The sequence below is a fragment of the Nothobranchius furzeri genome, chromosome 6 (assembly GCF_043380555.1).
Source record: "Nothobranchius furzeri strain GRZ-AD chromosome 6, NfurGRZ-RIMD1, whole genome shotgun sequence".
NCBI lineage: Eukaryota > Metazoa > Chordata > Actinopteri > Cyprinodontiformes > Nothobranchiidae > Nothobranchius > Nothobranchius furzeri.
The window spans coordinates 33,352,911-33,374,337 of record NC_091746.1 but is presented as its reverse complement, the minus strand read 5'-3'; the positions used below and the strand labels follow the sequence as shown (position 1 = coordinate 33,374,337).

At 43.2% G+C, this 21,427-nt stretch overlaps 3 protein-coding genes across 9 annotated transcripts; 2 read left to right on the top strand and 1 right to left on the bottom strand.

The window, feature by feature from the left end:
- Window positions 1–718: 718 nt before the first annotated feature.
- Window positions 719–6,877, top strand: ifnphi1 (interferon phi 1). The gene is made up of 7 exons (XM_070552663.1): window positions 719–1,175; window positions 2,046–2,123; window positions 3,024–3,134; window positions 3,233–3,385; window positions 3,803–3,880; window positions 3,985–4,038; window positions 6,788–6,877. The coding sequence occupies exons 1-7, from the start codon at window positions 909–911 to the stop codon at window positions 6,875–6,877; spliced, it is 831 nt and encodes a 276-aa protein (XP_070408764.1). The 5' UTR covers window positions 719–908.
- A 25-nt stretch (window positions 6,878–6,902) lies between these two features.
- Window positions 6,903–17,520, bottom strand: abi3a (ABI family, member 3a). 4 transcript variants are annotated; one of them, XM_054747205.2, is made up of 13 exons: window positions 17,353–17,520; window positions 16,481–16,658; window positions 15,935–16,105; window positions 14,689–14,865; window positions 11,882–11,940; window positions 11,750–11,803; window positions 10,243–10,664; window positions 9,273–9,401; window positions 8,467–8,601; window positions 7,966–8,040; window positions 7,635–7,760; window positions 7,350–7,478; window positions 6,903–7,271 (listed from the first exon to the last, which is right to left on the bottom strand). In XM_054747205.2, exons 2-13 carry the CDS (start codon window positions 16,610–16,612, stop codon window positions 7,105–7,107), a joined length of 1,776 nt encoding a protein of 591 aa, XP_054603180.1. In that variant the 5' UTR covers window positions 16,613–16,658; window positions 17,353–17,520; the 3' UTR covers window positions 6,903–7,104. The 4 variants fall into 4 exon arrangements, with proteins under 4 accessions (XP_054603180.1, XP_054603179.1, XP_015822406.1 ...); XM_054747204.2 differs by having other exon boundaries at window positions 16,481–16,669; window positions 17,353–17,518; XM_015966920.3 differs by lacking the exon at window positions 7,966–8,040 and having other exon boundaries at window positions 16,481–16,669; window positions 17,353–17,515.
- A 1,260-nt stretch (window positions 17,521–18,780) lies between these two features.
- On the top strand, window positions 18,781–20,938 carry dnaaf19 (dynein axonemal assembly factor 19). 4 transcript variants are annotated; one of them, XM_015966923.3, is made up of 3 exons: window positions 18,781–19,437; window positions 20,301–20,449; window positions 20,693–20,938. In XM_015966923.3, the coding sequence occupies exons 1-3, from the start codon at window positions 19,429–19,431 to the stop codon at window positions 20,793–20,795; spliced, it is 261 nt and encodes an 86-aa protein (XP_015822409.1). In that variant the 5' UTR covers window positions 18,781–19,428; the 3' UTR covers window positions 20,796–20,938. The 4 variants fall into 4 exon arrangements, with proteins under 4 accessions (XP_015822409.1, XP_015822411.1, XP_054603181.1 ...); XM_015966925.3 differs by having other exon boundaries at window positions 19,431–19,529; XM_054747206.2 differs by lacking the exon at window positions 18,781–19,437 and adding an exon at window positions 19,549–19,726.
- The last annotated feature ends 489 nt before the right edge of the window (window positions 20,939–21,427 follow it).

The window sequence follows — 21,427 nt, the reverse complement described above, 5'->3', positions numbered from 1 at the left end:
CGAGTCCTGTAGAGGTTTAGCAAAATTATGTGGCTTGGTTGGTGAAACATTTACGATCAGAGCGCCTTAGGAACATGTGAACTGATTCCTGGGCTCTTTAAAAACTTTGCATTTTCTTTTTAAGTGCTTCAGGTCTTCCAGGTCTGGATTTTTTCTGTGACCCTTGAATTTGTTCCAGCTGTGATGAAATCAGGCTGTGGCTTTTGTCTTAAATCAGTTGGGTCATGTTTAAAGTTTCCATGACAACCTGAAAGTGAGGGAGGGGATATGAAACCAAAATATGTGTAATCAGACAACAAAAAGGAAAATACTGAAGACTTCAAAATAAGAGTTTCAAAATTAAACAGAAACATTTAAAACCACCAGAGAGTTTGGATTTTTCTCTCTAGGGGCTTTTTAGTCTTGCTGTTTTTGTGTGTGCTTTTGTTTGATTTTATTTTATTTTTTTGCAACCCATTTTCTTTTTCAAACTTTAGAAGGAGCTGCTTTTATTGTGAAGGGCCAAGTAAAGATGAGTCACTTCCTCCGGTATTTCAAAAGTGAAAAAGAGGAACTTCCAGAGACCAAAGAAAAGTGAAAGGGAAAGCAGCTGCAGCTTCCAGGCTGATCACGGATCAGTTAGTTCTGATTTTATTACGTAACTGCAGAACAATCTGAGATAAAACAGGGAATAGAAGTGAAAAGTAGATTCTAATAAAATAGATTACTCAGCTTCAACAAGTCTCAGTCTGCCCCCAAATGACATGTATGTGTAATCAGATCTCAGCTCCTCTGTGAGAGAGGGAGAGTGATAACTAGGAGGGAAATAGAAATGAGAGGGGCTTTTTACTGTCTACTGTTTTCTTTTTCTGTCTGTCTGGATAAAATGAGCTCCTCCAATCCAACCAGCAGAATGGCATCCTGCACTGATGCTCCTCAGCATCCTCATTGCCTTTATCATGGTCATCAGCACAAGTCTAATCTTCATCATTTGCATGCTGACCTCTGGTCTCTGCTGCAATTGGCTGACGGACAACAGCAAACTGAGAAACACAACAATGGTGCTTATCGAGGTCATGGTGAGTACAGGGGTGAGGGGTGGGATCCATTCAGAAACCGTGAAGAACTCATTCCACCAGCTTGTCTACAGACCCTCCTTAAGGAGAAGTAATTCTAAGTTTGATCTGATCAGGATCGTATGATGTTCTGGAGGACTTCTAGTCCCACCACAGCATATAAGGCAGGTTCTGATCTGGAATTTGACTTGATCACAGCAGGACCATGATTCACGTGGATCAAGCAGGGGAACCCACCCACATCAGAAATACACGCAAATAGGTGGAGTGGTTAGTGTTACATTTGTGCTGATTGTGCCGTTAAAATAGTTGTTTGTGATGCTATGGTTTTTGAAATATTCAACATTATTTTTATAGGTCATCCAGGGGTCATCTCCCCCCCAGGTGTGTCCAAAAGGAACAGGACCAGTCAACATTTTTAGTGCTATGTTTGTGCTCATTTGTGCCGTTAAAACGGTCATTTGTGCTGCTGTGATTTTTGAGATAGCAATAGTTTTATTTTGGGGCGATGACGTCACCATCGAGTGGAAGAAGGTCGTGGTCAACCCCTTCCCATAAGGACTGTGGATAACTTACTCCAATAATATTAATAATAATACCGTAATAATAATGGGTCTGTTGCCCTTTCAAACACTAGTGTTTCTCTACTGCCACACACCTGGCTTAAATTAATGATTGATTATCAGACATGTGCAGCACTTGGTGTCCTCCTGAGGAGGCGATTTAAAAATGTAAATCAGGTGTGCTTGAAGCAGAGACATTGAAAACATGCAGGACAGGGGAGCGCTGAGGACCAGGGGTGAGAAACCCTGGATTAGATTATCCATCCTTTCATTCATTTTCGGCCGCTTATCCGGGGTCAGGTCATGGGGGCAGAGACCCAGACTTCCCTCTCCGCAGCCACTTTGGCCAGCTCCTCCGTGGAAACAAGGCATTTTCTGGCCAGTAGAGAGACATAGTCCCTCCAGTGTGGCCTGGGTTTTCCTCTAGCTCTTCTCCCTGTTGGAAAACTTCACCTGGGAGGCGTCCAGGAAGCACCTCAACTGGCTCGATGTGGAGGAGCAGCAGGTCTACTTTGAGCCCCTCCCGGATGACCAAGCTTCTCACCCTATCTCTAAGGGAGAGCCCAGCCACCCAGTGGAGAAAACTCATTTCGGCCGCTTGTATCCGTGATCTCGTTCTTTCGGTCCCTACCCGAAGCCCGTGACCATAGGTGAGGGTAGGAATGTAGATCGACCAGTAAATTGAGAGCTTTGCCTTCTGGTTCAGCTCTCTCTTCACCACCACAGACCAGTACAACGACCGCAACACTGCAGACGCAGCACGAATCCACCTATTGATCTCACGCTCCAGCGTTCCCTCACTCTTGAACAAGACCTTGAGATACTTAAACTCCTCCACTTGGGGGCAGGACCTCATCTCTGACCTGAAGAAGGCATTCTACCCTTTTCTGACTGAAGACCATGGTCTCAGATTTAGAGTTCACAAAGCAGGATTAGATTATATGGAGCCTTTTTCAAGGAACCCAAATTACTTTTGAGAGAATCCATTATTCATTCACTCACACATTCATATTCTGCTGCTGATGGTAAACTACACGGTGGTCACAGCTGCTACCGGTCCCCAGCAGTAATCAGGCGATACAGGTGGTGTACAGGCCACCAGTCCTTCACAGGGACACACAAGGACAGTCCAGTCCAACAACTATTTACATCCTCACACCCAGAGACCATTTGAGTCACCAATAAACCAAGCATGCATGCTTTTGGCCTGTGGAAGGAAACCAAACATACATGACAAGAACTTGCTTCTCCACTCTAAATGGCCACAGCCAGGTATTGGTCTGCAGCCTTCTTGCTGTGAGGCAACAGTTTTACCAACTAGATGTTACAGCCTGAGGTTACACCACCTGACAGATTAACACGTTAAATATAATAATAATAATAAATCAGCGTAGAGTGACTTTGATTTGATAAAATATGGAAATGTCTTTCTGTGTTTCAGGGCGGTGAGTTTACGAAGCAGGACTGTCTGGTTCTCTTTCCATACAAAATGTACAAGAGAGTGGAGAAAAGAGAGGTAATTAATAGATCAATCATCCAATCAGTCAGTAAATGAGCCGGTTGGTCTTTCAGCCGATCAGTCCTTTATCAGTGTTAACCTGTGTGTCTCTGCAGGTGGAGTCCCAGCTCGGGTTCATCAGGGACAGTCTGAAGGAAATTTTTCATCTCTATCGCTATGACAACTTGTCTTCAACTTCCTGGGACCCAGTGAAAACCATGCTCTTTTTGGAGAGCATCAACAGGCAGATCTATGAACTGAACAGCTGTGTGAGTAAATATTTTCTTCTTTAGCTTCTTTAACCCTCCCACTGTCTTCATGGGTGACCCCGCCAGGATAGTTGACTATTGAGCAGGATTGATGGTTTATCCCTTGAGGTCCACGTGGCAGGGATGAGGTGGTGCTCACTCCTCACCCCTGCCACGTGGACCCAAGGGATAAACCATCAATCCTCCTCAGTGGTCAACTTTCCTGGCGGGGTCACCCATGAAGGCAGTGGGAGGGTTAAACTTTGCTGCACCAGCTGGCTGTGTGTTTACGCTCAGACTCAGACAAACCAGGAGATACTTCCAGGATCCTGGAGGAAACGAAGGTCCCAACGTTCCTTCAGCTTCATGCTTTGGCTTCATGTTGATGCATTAGTGCAACAAATACACTAATACATGTTTTGGTTTGTTTCTTTTCAGATCAAACTGAAGCAGCAATCAAACAAAACACTGACACGTTACTACAGAAAATTAAAGAACACAATTCAGAGCTGCTCTGTGAGTAAATAACCACTTATCTATGATGTCGATCAATTACTGGTTCATTGTTCATTAATGATTCATTGTTGATTGAAGCACTGACTGAGATATTGTGAATACAGGATGGACGCAGTGCATTCTGGGAGCTGCTCAGAAAGAAGACCAAACATCACCTGGTCAGTTTGGATATTCTAGGGAACAAACTCCAACGTTCTATAGGGTGACACTATGACAGAACTTGGAAATGCTAACCGATCATCTGGACCTAAATAGGTTGATGCGTGTATTTATTTGTTGTATTTATGAGTTGTTTATTTATTTATTTATTTGACTGTTTATGAATATTTTTATACTTTTTGCATTTGATACAATAAAGTCATCTGACTGGCAACAATTTGTTTTACTTCTATTTTTTATTTTTTTCTTTCTTTGGAAATATAAAAAAAAGGTTATGGGGTGATAAATGAACCACATGGTGTAGAATCAGTTATGTGGTACCCCCAGCGATCTGGGCCTGGTTGTTACCATGGTGACCTACATTACAGTCAAGCACTCTACTGCCACCGAGTGGTTCAGTACTCAACACGAGCCAAGATGGGCAAGTCCATGAATGCTAATTTACAGTGTGACATACAGGTGCTGGCCAGTAAATTAGAATATCATCAAAAGGTTGAAAATATTTCAGTAATTCCATTCAAAACGTGAAACTTGTACATTATATTCATGCAATGCACACAGACCAATGTATTTCCAATGTTTATTACGTTTAATTTTGATATTTATAGGTGACAACCAATGAAAACATCAAATCTGGTATCTCAGAAAATTAGAATATTCTAAAGGCCAATGAAAAAATGTTTGTTTCTCTAATGTTGGCCAACTGAAAAGAATGAACATGAAAAGAATGTGCATGTATAGCACTCAATACTTAGTCGGGGCTCCTTTTGCCTCAATAACTGCAGTAATGCGGCGTGACATGGACTCGATCAGTCTGTGGCACTGCTCAGGTGTTATGAGAGCCCAGGTTGCTCTGATAGTCGTCTTCAGCTCCTCTGCATTGTTGGGTCTAGCGTATTGCATCCTCCGCTTCACAATACCCCATAGATTTTCTATGGGGTTAAGGTCAGGCGAGTTTGCTGGCCAATCAAGGACAGGGATACCATGGTCCTTGAACCAGGTGCTGGTGGTTTTGGCACTGTGTGCAGGTGCCAAGTCCTGTTGAAAGGTGAAGTCTGCATCCCCATAAAGTTGGTCAGCAGCAGGAAGCATGAAGTGCTCTAAAACTTCCTGGTAGACGGCTGCATTGACCCTGGACCTCAGGAAACAGAGTGGGCCAACACCGGCAGATGACATGGCACCCCACACCATCACTGACGGTGGAAACTTTACACTGGATCTCATGCAACGTGGATTCTGTGCTTCTCCGCTCTTCCTCCAGACTCTGGGTCCTTGATTTCCAAAGGAAATGCAGAACTTGCTTTCATCAGAAAACATAACTTTGGACCACTCAGCATCAGTCCAGTCCTTTTTGTCCTTGGCCCAGGCGAGACGCTTCTTGCGCTGTTTCTTGTTCAAGAGTGGCTTGACACACGGAATGCGACACCTGAATCCCATGTCTTTCATGAGTCTCCTCGTGGTGGTTCTTGAAGCGCTGACTCCAGCTGCAGTCCACTCTTTGTGGATCTCCCCCACATTTTTGAATGGGTTTGTCGTCACAATTCTCTGCAGGGTGCGGTTATCCCTAGAGCTTGTACACTTTTTTCTACCACATTTTTTCCGTCCCTTCGCCTGTCTGTTAATGTGCTTGGACACAGAGCTCTGCGAACAGCCAGCTTCTTTAGCAATCACCTTTTGTGTCTTGCCCTCCTTGTGCAAGGTGTCAATGATTGTCTTTTGGACAGCTGTTAAGTCAGAAGTCTTCCCCATGATTGTGGTGCCTTCAAAACAAGACTGAGGGACCTTTTAAAGGCCTTTGCAGGTGTTTTGAGTAAATCAGCTGATTAGAGTGGCAGCAGGTGTCTTCTATATTCAGCCTTTTCAGAATATTCTAATTTTTTGAGATACCAAATTTGGAGTTTTCATTAGTTGTCACTTATGAATATCAAATTTAAATGTAATGAACATTGGAAATACATTGGTCTGTGTGCATTGCATGAATATAATGTACAAGTTTCACGTTTTGAATGGAATTACTGAAATATTTTCAACCTTTTGATGATATTCTAATTTACTGGCCAGCACCTGTAGATCTGTGTGGCTTTTTCTGACCCAAGCGTTTCCCCATCTGTGTTCCATCTACTGTATATGCAGTCTTTCTGGAATATTGCTCTTATCCGATGGCACCACCTAGTGACTGAACAAGCATATTACACAAATAGTCTCTCGCTCCATTTTTTAAGATGGCGACTTCACATTTCTTGTTTATAAATGTGCTTCTGCAGCTGACAAACAGAGCTAAAACATGTTGTTTTACAAGTATTATTGTCATGTCATGTTGTGTTTTCATATATTTACATTTTAAAGACTTACTTGTCAGTGAAAAGTTCATCAACTCTGTTCCAGCCGGGGTATTCCTTAAATTTTAAGCACATAAGTGGTAGTCTAATGTTATTTGTTAGTTCTGGTCAGTTTCCTATTGCACTGAGCTCCGCAGGGCAGGGGGCCGTGCTTAGCAAATAAATAAATAAAAAAGAATGGCTTATTGCTTACATTGTATCACAGTACATGATGAGATAATCACTTTTCCGGATTTCAAAAAAATCATCCATAATTTCCGAAAGGGGAAAACTCCAGGAAGCTACTTTGCAGGAAATATGGGTAAAAGACCGTTTTCATATTCAGCCCTGCATGAAAAACTCAGAGCGACCAATCGTTATTCAAAAATAACAAGTAAAATTGGTTTCTTTTTGAACTTGGTCTTTATAGGAATCTCAAGGTCGACAATACGTTAGACAAGAACAAAGATCTAGATCTGGTGATAAACAAAAGAGGATGAAGCAACATCTGCAGTCCTGAGAACAAAATAACAAAAGTAACAGCCTTTATTGCTGAAACGAACTTTATTCAGATTATTTGAGGTTGTACAGATGTGTATGTGGCGATCTGAAAGACCTTTCAGCATCCATCTGAAATCAAGTTTATCTAATTCTATTAATTTATTAGACAGCCACTGCCGATGATCAACATTACCATGAAACAAACAAATAAAACAATCATGTCCACAGTAACTCCCAAGAGTTCGTTTAGTTGTGAGGTTGTACATAATTCTCAGGGAAGAAGCCCTTCTTGCCTTTTGAGACCCCTTCACACCAGCCGTTGCCATGACGACACGTTAGGTAGATGATGTCACCCTCAGTGAGGGTCAGGTCATCAGGCTTATTAGATGCCTCGTAGCTGTACAAAGCAACCACTGGACAAAAACAGAAAGGGCAGCCATAAACCACGCTGTCACGTTTGTTACACTGCAGTTCTGTAGGGGCAGCTCTACCTTTCTCCAGGTACTCCCGGGGTGCATTGCTATCATAGTCCACTGGAGGAGGAAGTGGTGGCAAGATGTCATCAAATCCCCCTTCATAATTTAAAAGGTGAGGAGGGGGTGGAGCTGGAATCTCCAGATCTAAGAGGACACAGGTGTTGTGACTGGGAGCTAGTTAACCAGTCTGATCTGTGGAGGCACGTACTACTGTACTGTTGTACTACTGTTGTACTACTGTTTATGTGACTTTGACTTCTACATGAGTCTACAGATGGTACTACCACATAGTTTTCTTACCCAGGTGCTGAAGACGAGCAGGTAAGCAGAGCCAAGGTGAGGAAGAGGAGAGAGAAAGGGAGGAAGAGTTGAGGGTGTTCTTGGGTGCACAGGGGGGAGGGTATGGAGGAGGAGGGGGTATCATGGCTGACAGAGAGAAGCTGTATTAGGACTCAGGAAATGAGAAGTGGTAATAATCTGTCCTCACAGACAATCAGAACTCCAGAAGTGATGAACTCTCCTAAAACATCTGAATGTTCACTTTGTCATCAGACATTTAACCATGGAGTCACGGCGAGTTCTGAAATCCTCTCAAGGATCTAGCGGTCCCTTAAAGGAAAAAATATCGAACCTCGCTCTTGGAAACTGTGATCGGGTTGAGCTGCACCAGTCCGAGTTACTCTGAGTAGTGCTCGTGGAAAACTACCTTTAGAGGGAGGAGGAGGAGAGCTTTCAGGTTTCATCACGTGAAAGCACAAACACGAAATGTGGAGCGTTTTTCCTGTATGTCCCCAAACAGCTACTAACGATGCATGACTATGGAGGGTCAAACACAGCTTATGTACATAAAAATGTGACATTTCAAACTGAAAAGTATACTTAAAATAAATGTTGGTGAGAGATAATAATCAAACAGGACAAGTTTGTGGACTGATACTCAGAATTTGACAGCAAACAAGTAAAAATATTCAACTGTGCCTTTAAAGACCCCAAAGACCTTCCCGATGACTTCAGCAAATATTCTAACAAGGTTCTTGAAGAACCAGCTATCCTGAGGCTGATCAGTGAACAGTTTTCAGCTGATTATCTTTGCTGGATTTCTGTTGGATGAGGGTATCGTGCAGCAGCTTACATGATTGCACAGCAGGTAAGATAAGAGAGCGAGTGTGGAAATAGCGGGAGGCGGGGCCTGACCGGACCCTCAGAGAAAGAGAGTGAGAGGTGGGAGGTGAACGGTACCGGCGAATCCTCCTGGATAGAGGGATCACTAAAAAACACCACAGAAGAAGCAAACACTGAAAAGAAAACTCAAGAAGAGGAGCCTGAATAAACATCACATAAAAAGATAATAGAGAAAGGTGCAGACAAGAAAAATCCCTGATCTCAATAATCTGACCTCACAATCTAACTAATTTCATTTAAACCTGGCAGAAACGTGACAGTAATCGGAAAGTCATCTGGTCATAATCTAGAGATAATCTGAAAATAACGTAGCTGTAACCCGGCAGTAATCGGACACTAGGACAGTCGCCCGACTGTAACATGGTTGTAATCTGACAATAATCTGAAAATAGCCTGACAGTAACCTGGATGTGTACTCTGAAAGCATCCTAACTGTAACCTTTCTGTAACTAAAATAACCTGGCCATAACCTGACTATAGTCTGACAGTAACCTGGCTTTAATATAACAGTAATCTGTTGGATCCTTGTGCAGTTTAAACCGAAGCTCGTCAGCACCCCCTGGTGGTTTTGGTTAGGTACAGAATAAAATGTTTATCAACAGAATGAACAGAAGTGAAATTATCTTAATAACCATTTGTTAAACATTTTCTTCAGTTAAAGACAACTAGAAACATTTCCAAGAAGACGTGCAACAATAAAATATGGAGAAATACATTCGTGTTTGAACACAGCAACATTTTGTTTAAAAATTGTACCGTTTTCGTCTTGGGTGGGTGGAGGGGGTGGGGCTGGCAGGTCTGAGCCATTGTTGGGTGGCAGTTGAGTGTGATCATCAGGTGGGGGAGGGAGGGGGGAGGGAGGAGAAAGGCTGCTCTCTTCTACCACTGAGGAAAAACAAGAGATATTATGATGTTGGACAGTTGGACCAGTCATGAACCTGATTTAGCGACACGTATATTGATTATTTTAGCAGTGAAATGCAATTTACTTAAACCTTTCAGCCCAAAACGTTAATTACATCTCAGGTTTACGTAGAATCAGCCACAGTTGATAGCTAAAGAGGTGCAGGGTGACGTTGTCTGTACACTACTACGTGGCTGCACTACACTGCTGGTTTTAAACGTTACGGCTCAGAGTCGCTTGCATCCTTAAAAAATGTCCTCCTCCCCTTTCTTCTAGTGAGGACATGAAGTTCTCCAGCTGGCTCTTCTCCTGAGGGGTGAGTCTGATCAGTGTGTGTGTATGTATGTCTGTGCGCTTGTGTGCATGAGCGAGGGCGCGCAGACATACATACACACATGGTGTTAATGACTAGTTTGTCCGACTGAGAATGAGAAACCCAGAGTGTGCAGGGGATGGGGGCTGAGTGGAGCGCTGTTAATCACTGCTATGTGCCGGTGTTTCGGTCCGCCAGGCGACACCTCCTTAAGGCACGTTTTTGACTCACCCTTTAAACAACTTTGGTACTTTTTGCTATTGCAGACTCTGCAATCCCGCTGGCTCACAGATTGTAAACAACTGCATCCCTCTTTGGCCATTTTGAAAGTAGAAAAACTACAACCCCTGAGCCGGCGGAGAAGGAAATCTGTTTAAGTGTAACCTTCTTCCAGCACGATGAAGACATTAAACTGTTTTGTGATTGTGTCACTGTAAAAGTTGTACTTATTCTACCTTTAACAAAGAAATAACATGATAATAATAAAAAGCAAATTGAAATAAATTCACCTGTTTCCAGACTGAGCAAAGACATTGGAGGAGGAGCTGGAGGTGGGGCACAGTGACTGAACAAAGCTTCTGAAGATGGTGGAGGTGGAGGGGGCAGAGCCTCCACCCCTGGTGAACCAGGAGGAGGTGGAGGGGGTGGAGCCGCCACTTCTGCTAAACCAGGAGGAGGAGGAGGGGGCAGAGCCCCGACGGCAGGACCTGAAGATGGAGGTGGAGCTACCATCTCTCCAGATGAAACTGGAGGAGGCGGAGGGGGCGGGACAGAGGCGTTGCTGGCTTCATCACCCTGAGACAACGCATCATCTGTTGGTAAAGGAGGAGGCAGGACATCATCCAGCAGTGTGGGGATGATGTCACAATCAGGTGGAGCCTGCCAGTTGGTAGGGATTGTGGGCGGAGCTACTGGTTTCCCAAAGCTGGAGCTGAGAGGAAAAAACGAGAATGATGGAAAGGTGTGTTGGCAGCTCTGTTACTTTTGTCAGTGAACCTGACCTAAAGTCACATTTAGCAAATTTACTTAAAAAAAACTTTACCTTTACAGACATTTGTTTTTAAATAAAACAGATGCTATTTTTTTTTTACAAAAATCCATTAAAACTCAGGTATTAGGAGTGATGCTTCCAGCTTCTATCCCTGAGGCAGACACTTTAAAACTATGATTCATAATATCCTTAATTAATTTAGTTAGAATTAATGTGCGTTAACCTGGCTCATCCCTTTAGTTATGCTGCTTATAGGCTTTGACTGCTGGAGGACATATTGACCACATTTCCTCTCCATGTTTGTATTTACTGTTATCACTGCAACTGGCTCTGTCCTTCTGTGTGTGTCTCCGTTTCCTGTCCACTCAGTCCCTGCTCAAACTGGTCAAATGGACTCCTCTATCCCGTTCCCACCATCTACACTTTAAGGGGGATGTTGAAGTGATGCTTTTATCGGATTAGCTGATGAAGCGACATGAAGATACATTTAACCTGGTTTTGTTGCCGTTTATTTGTACGCACTGCAAACACACACTGCACTTTGAGATGACTTGTGTTGTAAACTATAAATAAACTGAAGCACATGATGAAAGTTAACATTTCTATGCCCTCAACTGTACACTTTCATTTTTCACAATGGGTACATTAAAATGTGGAGTTTTTAGAATCAGACTTTAAATCAGTGAAGAGCTTTAAGACTCCACTATGATATCGATGATGACACTTGAGAGTTAAAACTGCAAGTATAATTATGAAGTTTAACTTTCTGGTCTGGTGTAAAGTTTTAATCATAATAAATATGAGACAGTTTTGACATGTGTTGTAAAATGTAGGTTTAAAATTTGTATTTTTCTTAGTGAAATTAAAACTCAGAGCAGAACGTTCAGTTTTTATCAAAGGACAAAATAATGAATATTTATTTTAATGAATAAATCTGAAAGAAAAAAGCATGTTAAACTGAGAACCTGCTGTCTGAATTCACGCCTCATTACACAGCAGCTCCTGTAAGTGAAGCTGGTTCTTACCCTCCAGCAGGGGGCACCACCGGGCACTGAATGGGCTCTGGAGTTTTGTTGGACCTGAAACAGAAATACATGAAACCACAGGCAGACTTCCTGTCAGACTGAAAGAAGAAGCTAAGCAGCAGCAGAACAAACCTGATGGAGGCTCCGTGTTTCCGGATCGTTCCAGATTTGTCAGACTTTTTCCCAGAGACCTGCGCGGGGTGGGTGGGGGTGGGGGGGTGGGAGGGGGGGGTGCACAGACCGGGTCAGCATCAATGGAATCTCTGAGGCTTCAGCAGCTCTAATTAGTCCCTCCAAACACTTTCCCACGACAAGACAAAGAGAGCATCAGCTCACGGAGAGGGCGTGTGTGTGTGTGTGCGTGTGTGTGTGTGTGTGTGTGTGTGTGTGTGTGTGTGTGTGTGTGTGTGTGTGTGTGTGTAATCTTGTGGGAAAACATTTCAGAAGGTTTTTCTTTGGCTCTCAGTCTGAACAGGCCAAATCAGATCAGAAACAAAAGACAAACAGCAGCAACTGCGAGTGAAAAAAAAATTAAGTAAAAAAGAACGAATGGAAACATTTCACAGCTGAAACCAGATACACACAGGGTCCACCAAGCACCTGAAAGGTGCCTGAAGGAAAATCACATTTAAAGGTAGTAAAATATTGAATGAGTTAGCTTGTCCAATGAAAAGTCTCCAGTTTTATTTTACTATAACAAAACTCCTGGGCCTCGGATCAGTAGAACTACTGACCCACCCGGGATGAGCCAGAGTTGTCTCAGCACAGATCAGAACCAGAGTGGATTCTTAGGGTTGTCAGCATGAGCTGCTCGTTACGTATTAAACACTAAAAACAGAAGTCAATCTGACAGGAACCTAGCCTAGAAATATAGACCAACCGTGGCAGCAGCACGATTTAGCTCTGCAAGTCGGCGGCCTATGGGGTGCCGTTTGTAAAGCCAAAGTCATATTTTAACAGCAATATTTTGGGCGATCTAGCCTATCGTAAGAGAAAAAATGGGAGTTCATTTTTCAAAGTTATGTTTTCACCATGTTATTTATACATTAAAGTTCCCAACTAAATATTTAGCAAGGAAATATTAAACTTGGAGGTAAATATTTATTTTACAAACTAAATAATTGTATGAAATAAATATTTAATTTGCAAATTAAATATTTACCTCTAAATGTAATATTTAGCTTCCTAACTACATTTTTAGTTGGGAACTTTAATGTATAAAAAACATGAAAAAAACACAACTTTGAAAAATGACCTCCCATTTTTTCCTCTTAAGTAACCCTAATTACTGCTGTTAAATGATTACTCTGACTTTACAAATGGCCCCATACTAGCCACGCTCCATTGTAGCCTCAGCAGGTTGACCATTGGCCTAAACAGTTTTGTGTTTGGCCAATCGTATTTATTTTTATTAGGTAGGCTTTATTCCAGCACAGCGACAGAGAAAAATTACAAAGATGGGCACACATTTGAAACGACTTTGGCACCAACTTTGGACTATTTAGACATGGGCTTTTCTTTGTGTTAGGAGCAGATAGAAGTACTTGAGGCCTTTATTTTCAAAAAAGATGTATTTGCATCTTCTTTGACGGTTTATGGTGGAGTACCCTGTTGACTGACATTTTTAGAGGGGACTACATCGTTGTTTGACTGTTTGACTGTAGATTCTGCCCCACGACAGGGCGGTTTCAGTGGCTTGTGGCCAGACTATAATAAGATGGCTCGCCAGGCTAACAGGAACCAGGATTTTAGCTCCAATCAGCCATTTGAAGTCGGTCTGCTTGGACTGAATATATGAAGGACCAAGTGGATTTTGGACCTTGGTTCTGCTCTATGCAGGATTTAATTGTCATTGGATGAGTTTCTGATGTCTCTTAGGAGGAAAGTCGTAAATCTGTCCTGAGAATTCGTGTTCGTGAGGTTTGAAAAAGGAACTGCTCCTGTGGCATCATTTCTGCTTCTGTGGTCATCTGAAGCTGCTTCTTTCTATTAGCTGCTACTTCCTGTTAGCGTCTCATTGTGCTTCACTTCTGCATTTCTGAGTCCAAACACTGATGGTTTTAGTCCAAGTTCTGTTCTGTGATTCTGCTGACCTGACCTGATCACCTGGATCCTCGTGTCCAAAAGTGTGCATAGATTTAAAGGACTGCAGGCCTTCAGATCAAAAAATGTTTTACAAACAAAACCAAGTGCATCAAACTGTGCGTATGCTTGGATCCAAGCACAATTGCTTTGTACATCTTGATAAATGTGGACTTGAGCCACATGAGAAAACTTCTACCACTGACTCACCTCCTTTAATGCTTCAAGACTTTTATCCACTTACAGTTTTTATCCTAACATGCATGTTTGTGATCTGTTGCAGGAAACCAGAGAAAACTCTCATGGGGAGAATGTGCTGGTTGCATGCAGAAAGACCACGGTCAGGATTTGAACCTGTGGCCTTATTGCAAAAAGGCAACAGCGCTACCAAATATTCCTCTGCTCAGGCTTGTAGTCCTGCAGGTGGGATTTTTTTTTTCTCTATGTGATCCAAAATCATGTAAACGTGGTGAGGAGTTGAAGGCTCTAAATGAGGCAGAGGAGCATGGATCATTGTGTAGGACTGTATGATTTCTGTCAGAGCAGATCAGGGACAGATGACAACTTCACTAAAAACAGATCTTATTAGATTCAACAAGCAGTTCTGCGTTATCAAATACAGATGTTTGTAGCTTTGGTTCAGTCCGTAAAGATGGTGATGGCCTAGGAGGCTGGTGTTTGATCCTGGCTTCCCTCATCACATCCAAGTTTTCTTTGCGCAAGATGCTGAAAGTGTAAGTGTGTATGTGTGTGTGTGTGTGTGTGTGCGTGTGCGCGCGTGTGTGTGTGTGTGTGTGTGTGTGTGTGTGTGTGCGTGTGCATGTGTGTGTGTGTTAAACAACCCGACAGGGTGGTACCTTCATTCCATGGCCTAGTCCATCCAGCTGATGGAAGCTTACTGGTTGACGGCTGTATGGTGGGCGAGGCTGTGTCCCCGTAGGAGGAATGATCTTATGACTGCGAGGAACTCGTCTGATGGCCGTGAAGACACCAATCTCCCTCCGAGAAACTTTCTCCTTATGCATCTCCACTGTCTGAGGTGGAAAAACAAAGTTAAAAATGTTCTGTTTAAACTGTTCATGGTTGGGAGTGAGTTGTAGGCGGGTGTTGGGTACGAGGTGGGGCTTACCTGGGCAGGTCACAAGTCCAACAGAATCGAACCAAACACACTCACACTGATGATGTGTGTTTTCTGCAATCTGATGCTTGGGTCAAACTGATGTTTTGTAGATAGAAGCTTCTGCTTCAAACTCTCCACTGATGTTTATCCTCACAGCTATGAAGATAAACACTAGAGGCCTCCTCGCCAGCACAAGCTGGTGGGTGCAATGGCTTTAGTTTTCTAGTCCCTTTTACAAAACCCACAAGCATCCACACCTTCAGTCAGATTATACAAAAGCATCAGGGGGACCCTTCACCAGCACAAGGAAAACATGGGATTCAAACCTGCAACCTTCGCACTGATGTTGAATCGAACTCTGCTACACTGCCCTGTACCATGTCTGAGTGTGTTAAAGTCAACCATTTAGGATCAGAAAGAACAATTGCAAGAACTTTATCAATCTGCTACAAGAAACAAATTGTGCATATGCATGTCAGTGGTTCAACTCACACTGCTGAATCTTTACACCCCTGTTGTATCTGGATCAGTGTCAAACTTTACACGTCGTGGACGTCAAAAACAATCTGTCATTAACCTTGCTAAACTAATCACAGCAGTTCCTCTAAAGAACACAGAAAACAGAGCCTCCATTCATCCATTAATTCCAACCCTCCCGTAAACACGCTAGAACGATCCTTGTGAGGGTTCTGAATAGCATTCCAGGCAGCTCTACATCGAACCTAAACCTGATTCTACGCTCAAGCAGTCCAAAACAGAATGAGCTCCACTTTGTAGAGATGTGTCCACTATGTCCACAGTTTGTGACATCAACTCATTTAAATTTCACATATTAACTTTTGATGTTGGAAAAAGTATGACTTTTTAAGCAGTAACATTTGTACACATGCTTTTCTTTAGGGGAAAGTTAGTTTCAGAGTTTTCCTGATGGAGAAGGGACCTGATTAAACACTAATGTGTGTTGATAAAGGAGGTGGGCTCACCTGGCCAATCAGATTGATGGAAGACTCCAGTTGGCAAAGCTGATTGGCCTGAGCATCAAGCAGAGCCAGGACACTACTGGCCATGGTGCTGATCTGATAAGCAACACTGGCTAGTGATTGGGTGGCAAAGTTTTTAGTTTCCTCCAACGCCGTGATCTTGTTCCCTCCTGGCTGTAGACGACAAAGGAGATCTGTTAGCCCAGCTTAGCACAAACACAGGAAATGACCATTAGCCTAGCTGAGACCTTAGCAATGTGATGTCAGAGGTCAACAGGTTCATATAGTTCCAATAATCTGGTTACATTTGGGAGAAAACTAAAAGCATGGTATCTTAGATGGTGTGTAGGGCCCCCTCAAGACCTTAGAGACCTCAGAGTTCTTCTTGTTATGGTGGACTCTGACCAAAGCGGCATGAAGCCCAGCTCTTATCATAGTGGCTCCTGTAAACTTGGGGTCTGTGACATGTGGCGTCCTCATAACCTTCTTCTGTTTTATAAAAAGAAAACATTCTGCAGGTGTTTGGACTTGTGTCCGTACCGTACCAACCTGTGTGTAGTTGTTGTAGCAGTAATCAGCCACATTCAGCAGGTTCTCGTGGTTCTCACGCAGAGCTTTTCTGGCATTTGGAGCCTCCTCCAGAATCTTTGCAACCTCATCTTTGAAGTTCTGGTCCTTCATGATTCAGAGCAAACGCTCTAGAACTTAAATTCAGCAAGATCCAAATCTGGGAAAAATCTTTAGATTAAAAAAAGAAAAGCTTCAGAACTGATTAGTGAAGGACCAGATCTGGTCATGTCTGTCTCAGAACCCAACAGAACCAGTGACTTATGGTTCAGTGTGTTAGACAGACACAGACGGTTAGTGTGTTGTGTGTTGTGTGTGTGTGTGTGTGTGTGTGTGTGTGTGTGTGTGTGTGTGTGTGTGTGTGTGTGTGTGTGTGTGTGTGTGTGTGTGTGTGTGTGTGTGTGTGTGTGTGTGTGTGTGTGTGTGTGTGTGTGTGTGTGTGTGTGTGTGTGTGTGAGTGACAGAGAGAGAAAGAGCGAGTGCTTAGAACTGATCTGAGATCAGAAACAACTCTTTCTTGACTATTTCCTGTTTGAGAAAAAAGTTCCTGAAACTCAACTATCAGCTTCCTGAATTAGAAACCAAACAGAATGGATTAGGTTTCTTTTTTCTTATACTGGAATGGTTTCAGAGTTCTGACGCAAACTGTTCAGTTTCAGAACCTTTAATTCTGCCAAAAGCCGTTAAGCACCTGTTCACAGTGATGGTGGCTCTGAGTTTGCGACAAACATAAAGCACTTACTGAAGAAAAGAAAAAAAGAAACATTCAACAAAACTCAACATGTTAAACCAGAACAGCAGCAGAACTCCATCTGGATCTGGTACTCTGACAGATTGCCACTGATCAGACTCACCAGGAGCTGCAGCAGAAGAAGCGGGGTGATGATCCTCCTCCTGGTTCTGACAAACCACTCAGCAGCTTTAAGCTTCCCCTCTGTTGCTGCTGCTGCTGCTGCACAGATACTCTCTGGCAGACAGACCATTCACTCCTCCCACCTACCAGAACTTCAGCTGGTAGTTGTCTGAGTGTGCAGAACTCTGTCAGAGTTACACCTCCCATCTGTGTGTCCTGCTCTGTGAGAATCTGCCCTGCCTAAACCACTTCCTGTTTCTCATCAGCATCAAGACAACTAACTGAGTCACATAAATGTTTTAATACTAAATCATCAATCACATATTTAGCTCGTCTCCAGTGAGAGTTGGATTCTACCAAGGCTGCCTTTGTCACAGATTCTGTTCATAACTTTTATGGACAGGATTTCTAGGCACACCCTAGGTGTTGAGGGGATTCGTTTTGGTGGCCTGAGGATTTCCAGAGGATGTGGTCCTGTTGGCTTCATCAGAATGTGATCTCCAGCTTTCATTGGAGCGGTTCACAGATGACTGTGAAGCAGGGATGACAACCAGCTCCTCTAAATCTGTGAACAGAAAAGGGTTGAATGTCTTCTCCAGGTCAGGGACGAGATCCTGCCTCAAGTGGAGGAGTTTAAGTATCTCGGGGTCTTGTTCACGAGTGAGGGAAAGTCGGAGTGTGAGATCGATAGGCGAATTGGTGCTGCGTCTACAGTGATGCGTACACTGTACCAGTCTGTCGTGGTGAAGAGAGAGCGGAGCCAGAAGGCAAAGCTCTCGATTTACCGGTCGATCTACGTTCCTACCCTCACCGATGGTAATGAGCTTTGGGTAGTGACCGAAAGAACGAGATCGTGGATACAAGCGGCCGAAATGAGTTTTCTCCGCATGGTGTCTGGGCTCCCCTTAGAGATAGGGTGAGAAGCTCAGTCATCCAGGAGGAACTCTGAGTAGATCTACTGCTCCTCCATGTCGAGCAGAGACAGTTGAGGTGGCTTGTGTATCTAGATGCCTCCTGGATGCCTACTGGGTGAGGTTTTCCAGGCACGTTCAACCGGGAGAAGGCCTAAAGGAAGACCCAGGACACGCAGAAGGGACTATGTCTCACAGCTGGCCAGGGAATGCGTATATATATATATATATATATATATATATATATATTTGTTGATTTATGCTCAGTGTCCATGTCTGTCTATATATATATATATATATATATATATATATATATATATATATATATATATATATATACATATATATATATATGTGTGTGTGTGTGTGTGTGTGTGTGTGTTTATTGCTGTTGGTTTTAAAAAAGACAGGAATGTGACTCAAAAGTACAAATATTTCAGATTCACTGTTAAATTTTTCAAATAAATTGTAACTTTTCATTTATTTATCTACCCATAAACCATTATTTTGTAAGGAAGCAAGTAAGAAAGATGTTAATAGTACAAATATATTTGAAAACCTCATTATTCAAATGCACCTTTCCCATAACCATGCCAGTCTCGGCTGGCATGCTCTTTTCGTCACACCTGTTAAATTGTACCCCACCAAATAAAAAAATAATAATTCACCAGCCGCCGTCAATTTTACTTCGTTTTTACATATTGCACCTTTAAGCGACTGGCCCAACTAAGGCTAAATCTGAATAACCAAATTGTTCAAGTCAGTGAACAGAGCTATTCAACACTAATAGACCAACATGGTGTGTTTAGTTTTCTACTGGCATTTTAAACAAAATGGTGCATTAAACAATGAACCAGATTAAATTGAATTTGATTATCTGGAGAGAAGAAAACTCACCACAACAAAAGATGACAGAGATGAAGGCCTAAATTGCCAATGGCACACTTTAAAATAATTTTATTACATTTATTCTGGGCTGTACTCTTTTATTGTATCTATTCTGACAGGAAGTTGTGGTAGCCAGCTTGTTGGGCGCGTTTATCAATCAAACTAAAACATTTGATGCAGAACCTTCTGGAACAAACCTCCTGCGAAACCTCTCATGTCCGCCAGAGGGCAGCATAGATCGCCGGAGCTGAGTCCTTGAGAGGGAACCGACCGTCGTCATGGGAACAGTAAGTTTATACCGAGCAGCAACGTCTCTGACCGTCCGAACTCACGCGACCCGCGTCGGTAAACAGCAGCACAAGCAGGACCTTCGCGTCAGGTGAGCAGGTTAAACATAAACAGTCACGTGCTGACGCAGGAAGCTACTCTGGGATCAAAGAGACTCTGAAACTTTGGGCTCTCGGATGGTCACCGGTTTTAGTTTTGGGAGTAGTTTCTACAAAGGCCTGGTGCTCTGGGACATCAGAGTGAAGGTTCAGAACAAAAGTTCTCAGGTGGAGGTCAAGGTGGATTGAGGTATTTCATCCCTCTACAAAGCCTCCATTGATAAGTGAGTGGTGTAAGTGTTCTGGTGGAGGTCTGGGGACGGGGCCAAAGCTATAGGTTGTAGCTGAGCCACAGGGAGGAGATATGTCTGTTTTATGCTCAGTGTCCATGTCTAACTGGTCTCTCTTTAGATTTATGCATTCATTACAGTGCTTTGGGAATAGTGTCCCTATTTGTTTCATTTACCGTCTATGTTACTCTGCAAATAAACACATCAATGCAAGCTTTGTTAAACTTCCATCCAGAACTGGTGGGCTGAAGGTCCTGACTGCAGACAGCTTGGCTGAAGCTGGAGCTGAAGCCTGTGAACAGGAAATCACAGCTGACAGATCCACCCCACATCCCTATCACTCCTTCAGTTGTCCCAGCTGTCTGCTATCTCAGACCCCTGGTTGTGCTTTACTTTTAACTTGTCACCAGGTGAACTTGTAGTCTGAATAGACCCCCCACCACCTGCCTCAGCAGATTTTTCTTCTCATTTCAAAAGCTGATTTCTGGTTAAATAAAGGTTAATCAAATACCTTTATCTGTATGATGCTTTTAGGGGGCAGTGATGTCACAGCAAGATGTCATAAACTTTGCAGCCCTGGAGCAAGAGCTTCGAGCAGCAGTCGAGTCAGAGAGACGATACCAACGTGAGAACGAGACCAAGCTGAGAGCGGTCACCAATCGAGTCAGCTACGAACAGTTCAGGTAGGTCCGTGGTCCAGGTCCTGCTTTCATCTGAACTCACGTTTAGCAAACTTCTACAACGACATGAAGGTCTGGACTTGATTCTGTCAGATTCTACTTAAACCAGTAAAAACCATTTCCATCTACTCAGTGGGGCTTCCTGGTGTTCTAGTGTCTTTGGTGGCATTCCATAATGACCTTGATGTAGCTGATGTGGATGTTTCTGCAACATGTCCAGAGCTGTGATGCTTGTTTGTCCTTCAGAGACCTTGTCCTGACCTCTCACCTGAAGCCCCTGGAAAAGAAGGACAAAGACAGAGCTCCACGGAGCCAGAGCTGGAATCCCATCGCTCCGGGCAACATGTGATGGACAACCACTGAGCATCACTTCACTCCATGACTCTTTTTTTTTAAATAAATAACAAATGTGTTGTTTTATTTACAAAATAATTAGATGTAACAGTGTTGAAGTTTTCAAACCAAACAGCTAAATAAACAGTTTCAGAGACATCTGGAGACCTGATCACTGCTGCTTCCTGTCCGCTGGACGTTGTACATCCTACAGACTAGACTTTGCTTTTTACCAGTTTCACTTCCAGATCAGCTTAGATTTTTTTAACTTCAGCTAGAGCTGAAAGTCTCCACCAATGAGGCTTTGGCATCGCCATGACAACTGCAGGTAAACAGACCTGACTGCTCCTCCAGTAGGATTAGAGCTTCATTTTCTGACTGTTACAGTAGAAACAGAGCGACTGTTTCAGACCCACCTGAAGTCCTGCTGCTACATCATCTACTGACTCGATTTCTAGTCTGATTCAGCACAGATGTGCTCAGACTGGTCTGTAGAATGCTGGTAACCAGACAGGAGCAGGTGTAGATCACAGAGCCAGTTACCATGGTGACAGACTCAGGGTTTCACTTCCTGGACAACACGTCTGTCGCCTTCCCACTGTGGTTCTGGTCTAACGCTGTTGCCCTCTGATGGGGACATGTTCTGTA

Excerpts from the sequence above, each read along its gene's own strand:
- abi3a (XM_054747205.2), bottom strand. The coding sequence starts at position 16,612 with ATGAAGGACCAGAACTTCAAAGATGAGGTTGCAAAGATTCTGGAGGAG. Across the intron at positions 7,761-7,965 it reads TCACAGTTTCCAAGAGCGAG|CCATGATACCCCCTCCTCCT; the intron begins GTTCGATATTTT and ends TCTCTCTGTCAG. Across the intron at positions 7,479-7,634 it reads TGCTCGTCTTCAGCACCTGG|ATCTGGAGATTCCAGCTCCA; the intron begins GTAAGAAAACTA and ends GTGTCCTCTTAG.
- dnaaf19 (XM_015966923.3), top strand. Across the intron at positions 20,450-20,692 it reads GTCAGCTACGAACAGTTCAG|AGACCTTGTCCTGACCTCTC; the intron begins GTAGGTCCGTGG and ends TTTGTCCTTCAG.
- ifnphi1 (XM_070552663.1), top strand. The coding sequence starts at position 909 with ATGCTCCTCAGCATCCTCATTGCCTTTATCATGGTCATCAGCACAAGT. Across the intron at positions 1,176-2,045 it reads AGTTTGATCTGATCAGGATC|CTCTTCTCCCTGTTGGAAAA; the intron begins GTATGATGTTCT and ends GTTTTCCTCTAG. Across the intron at positions 2,124-3,023 it reads TCGATGTGGAGGAGCAGCAG|TTTGATAAAATATGGAAATG; the intron begins GTCTACTTTGAG and ends GAGTGACTTTGA.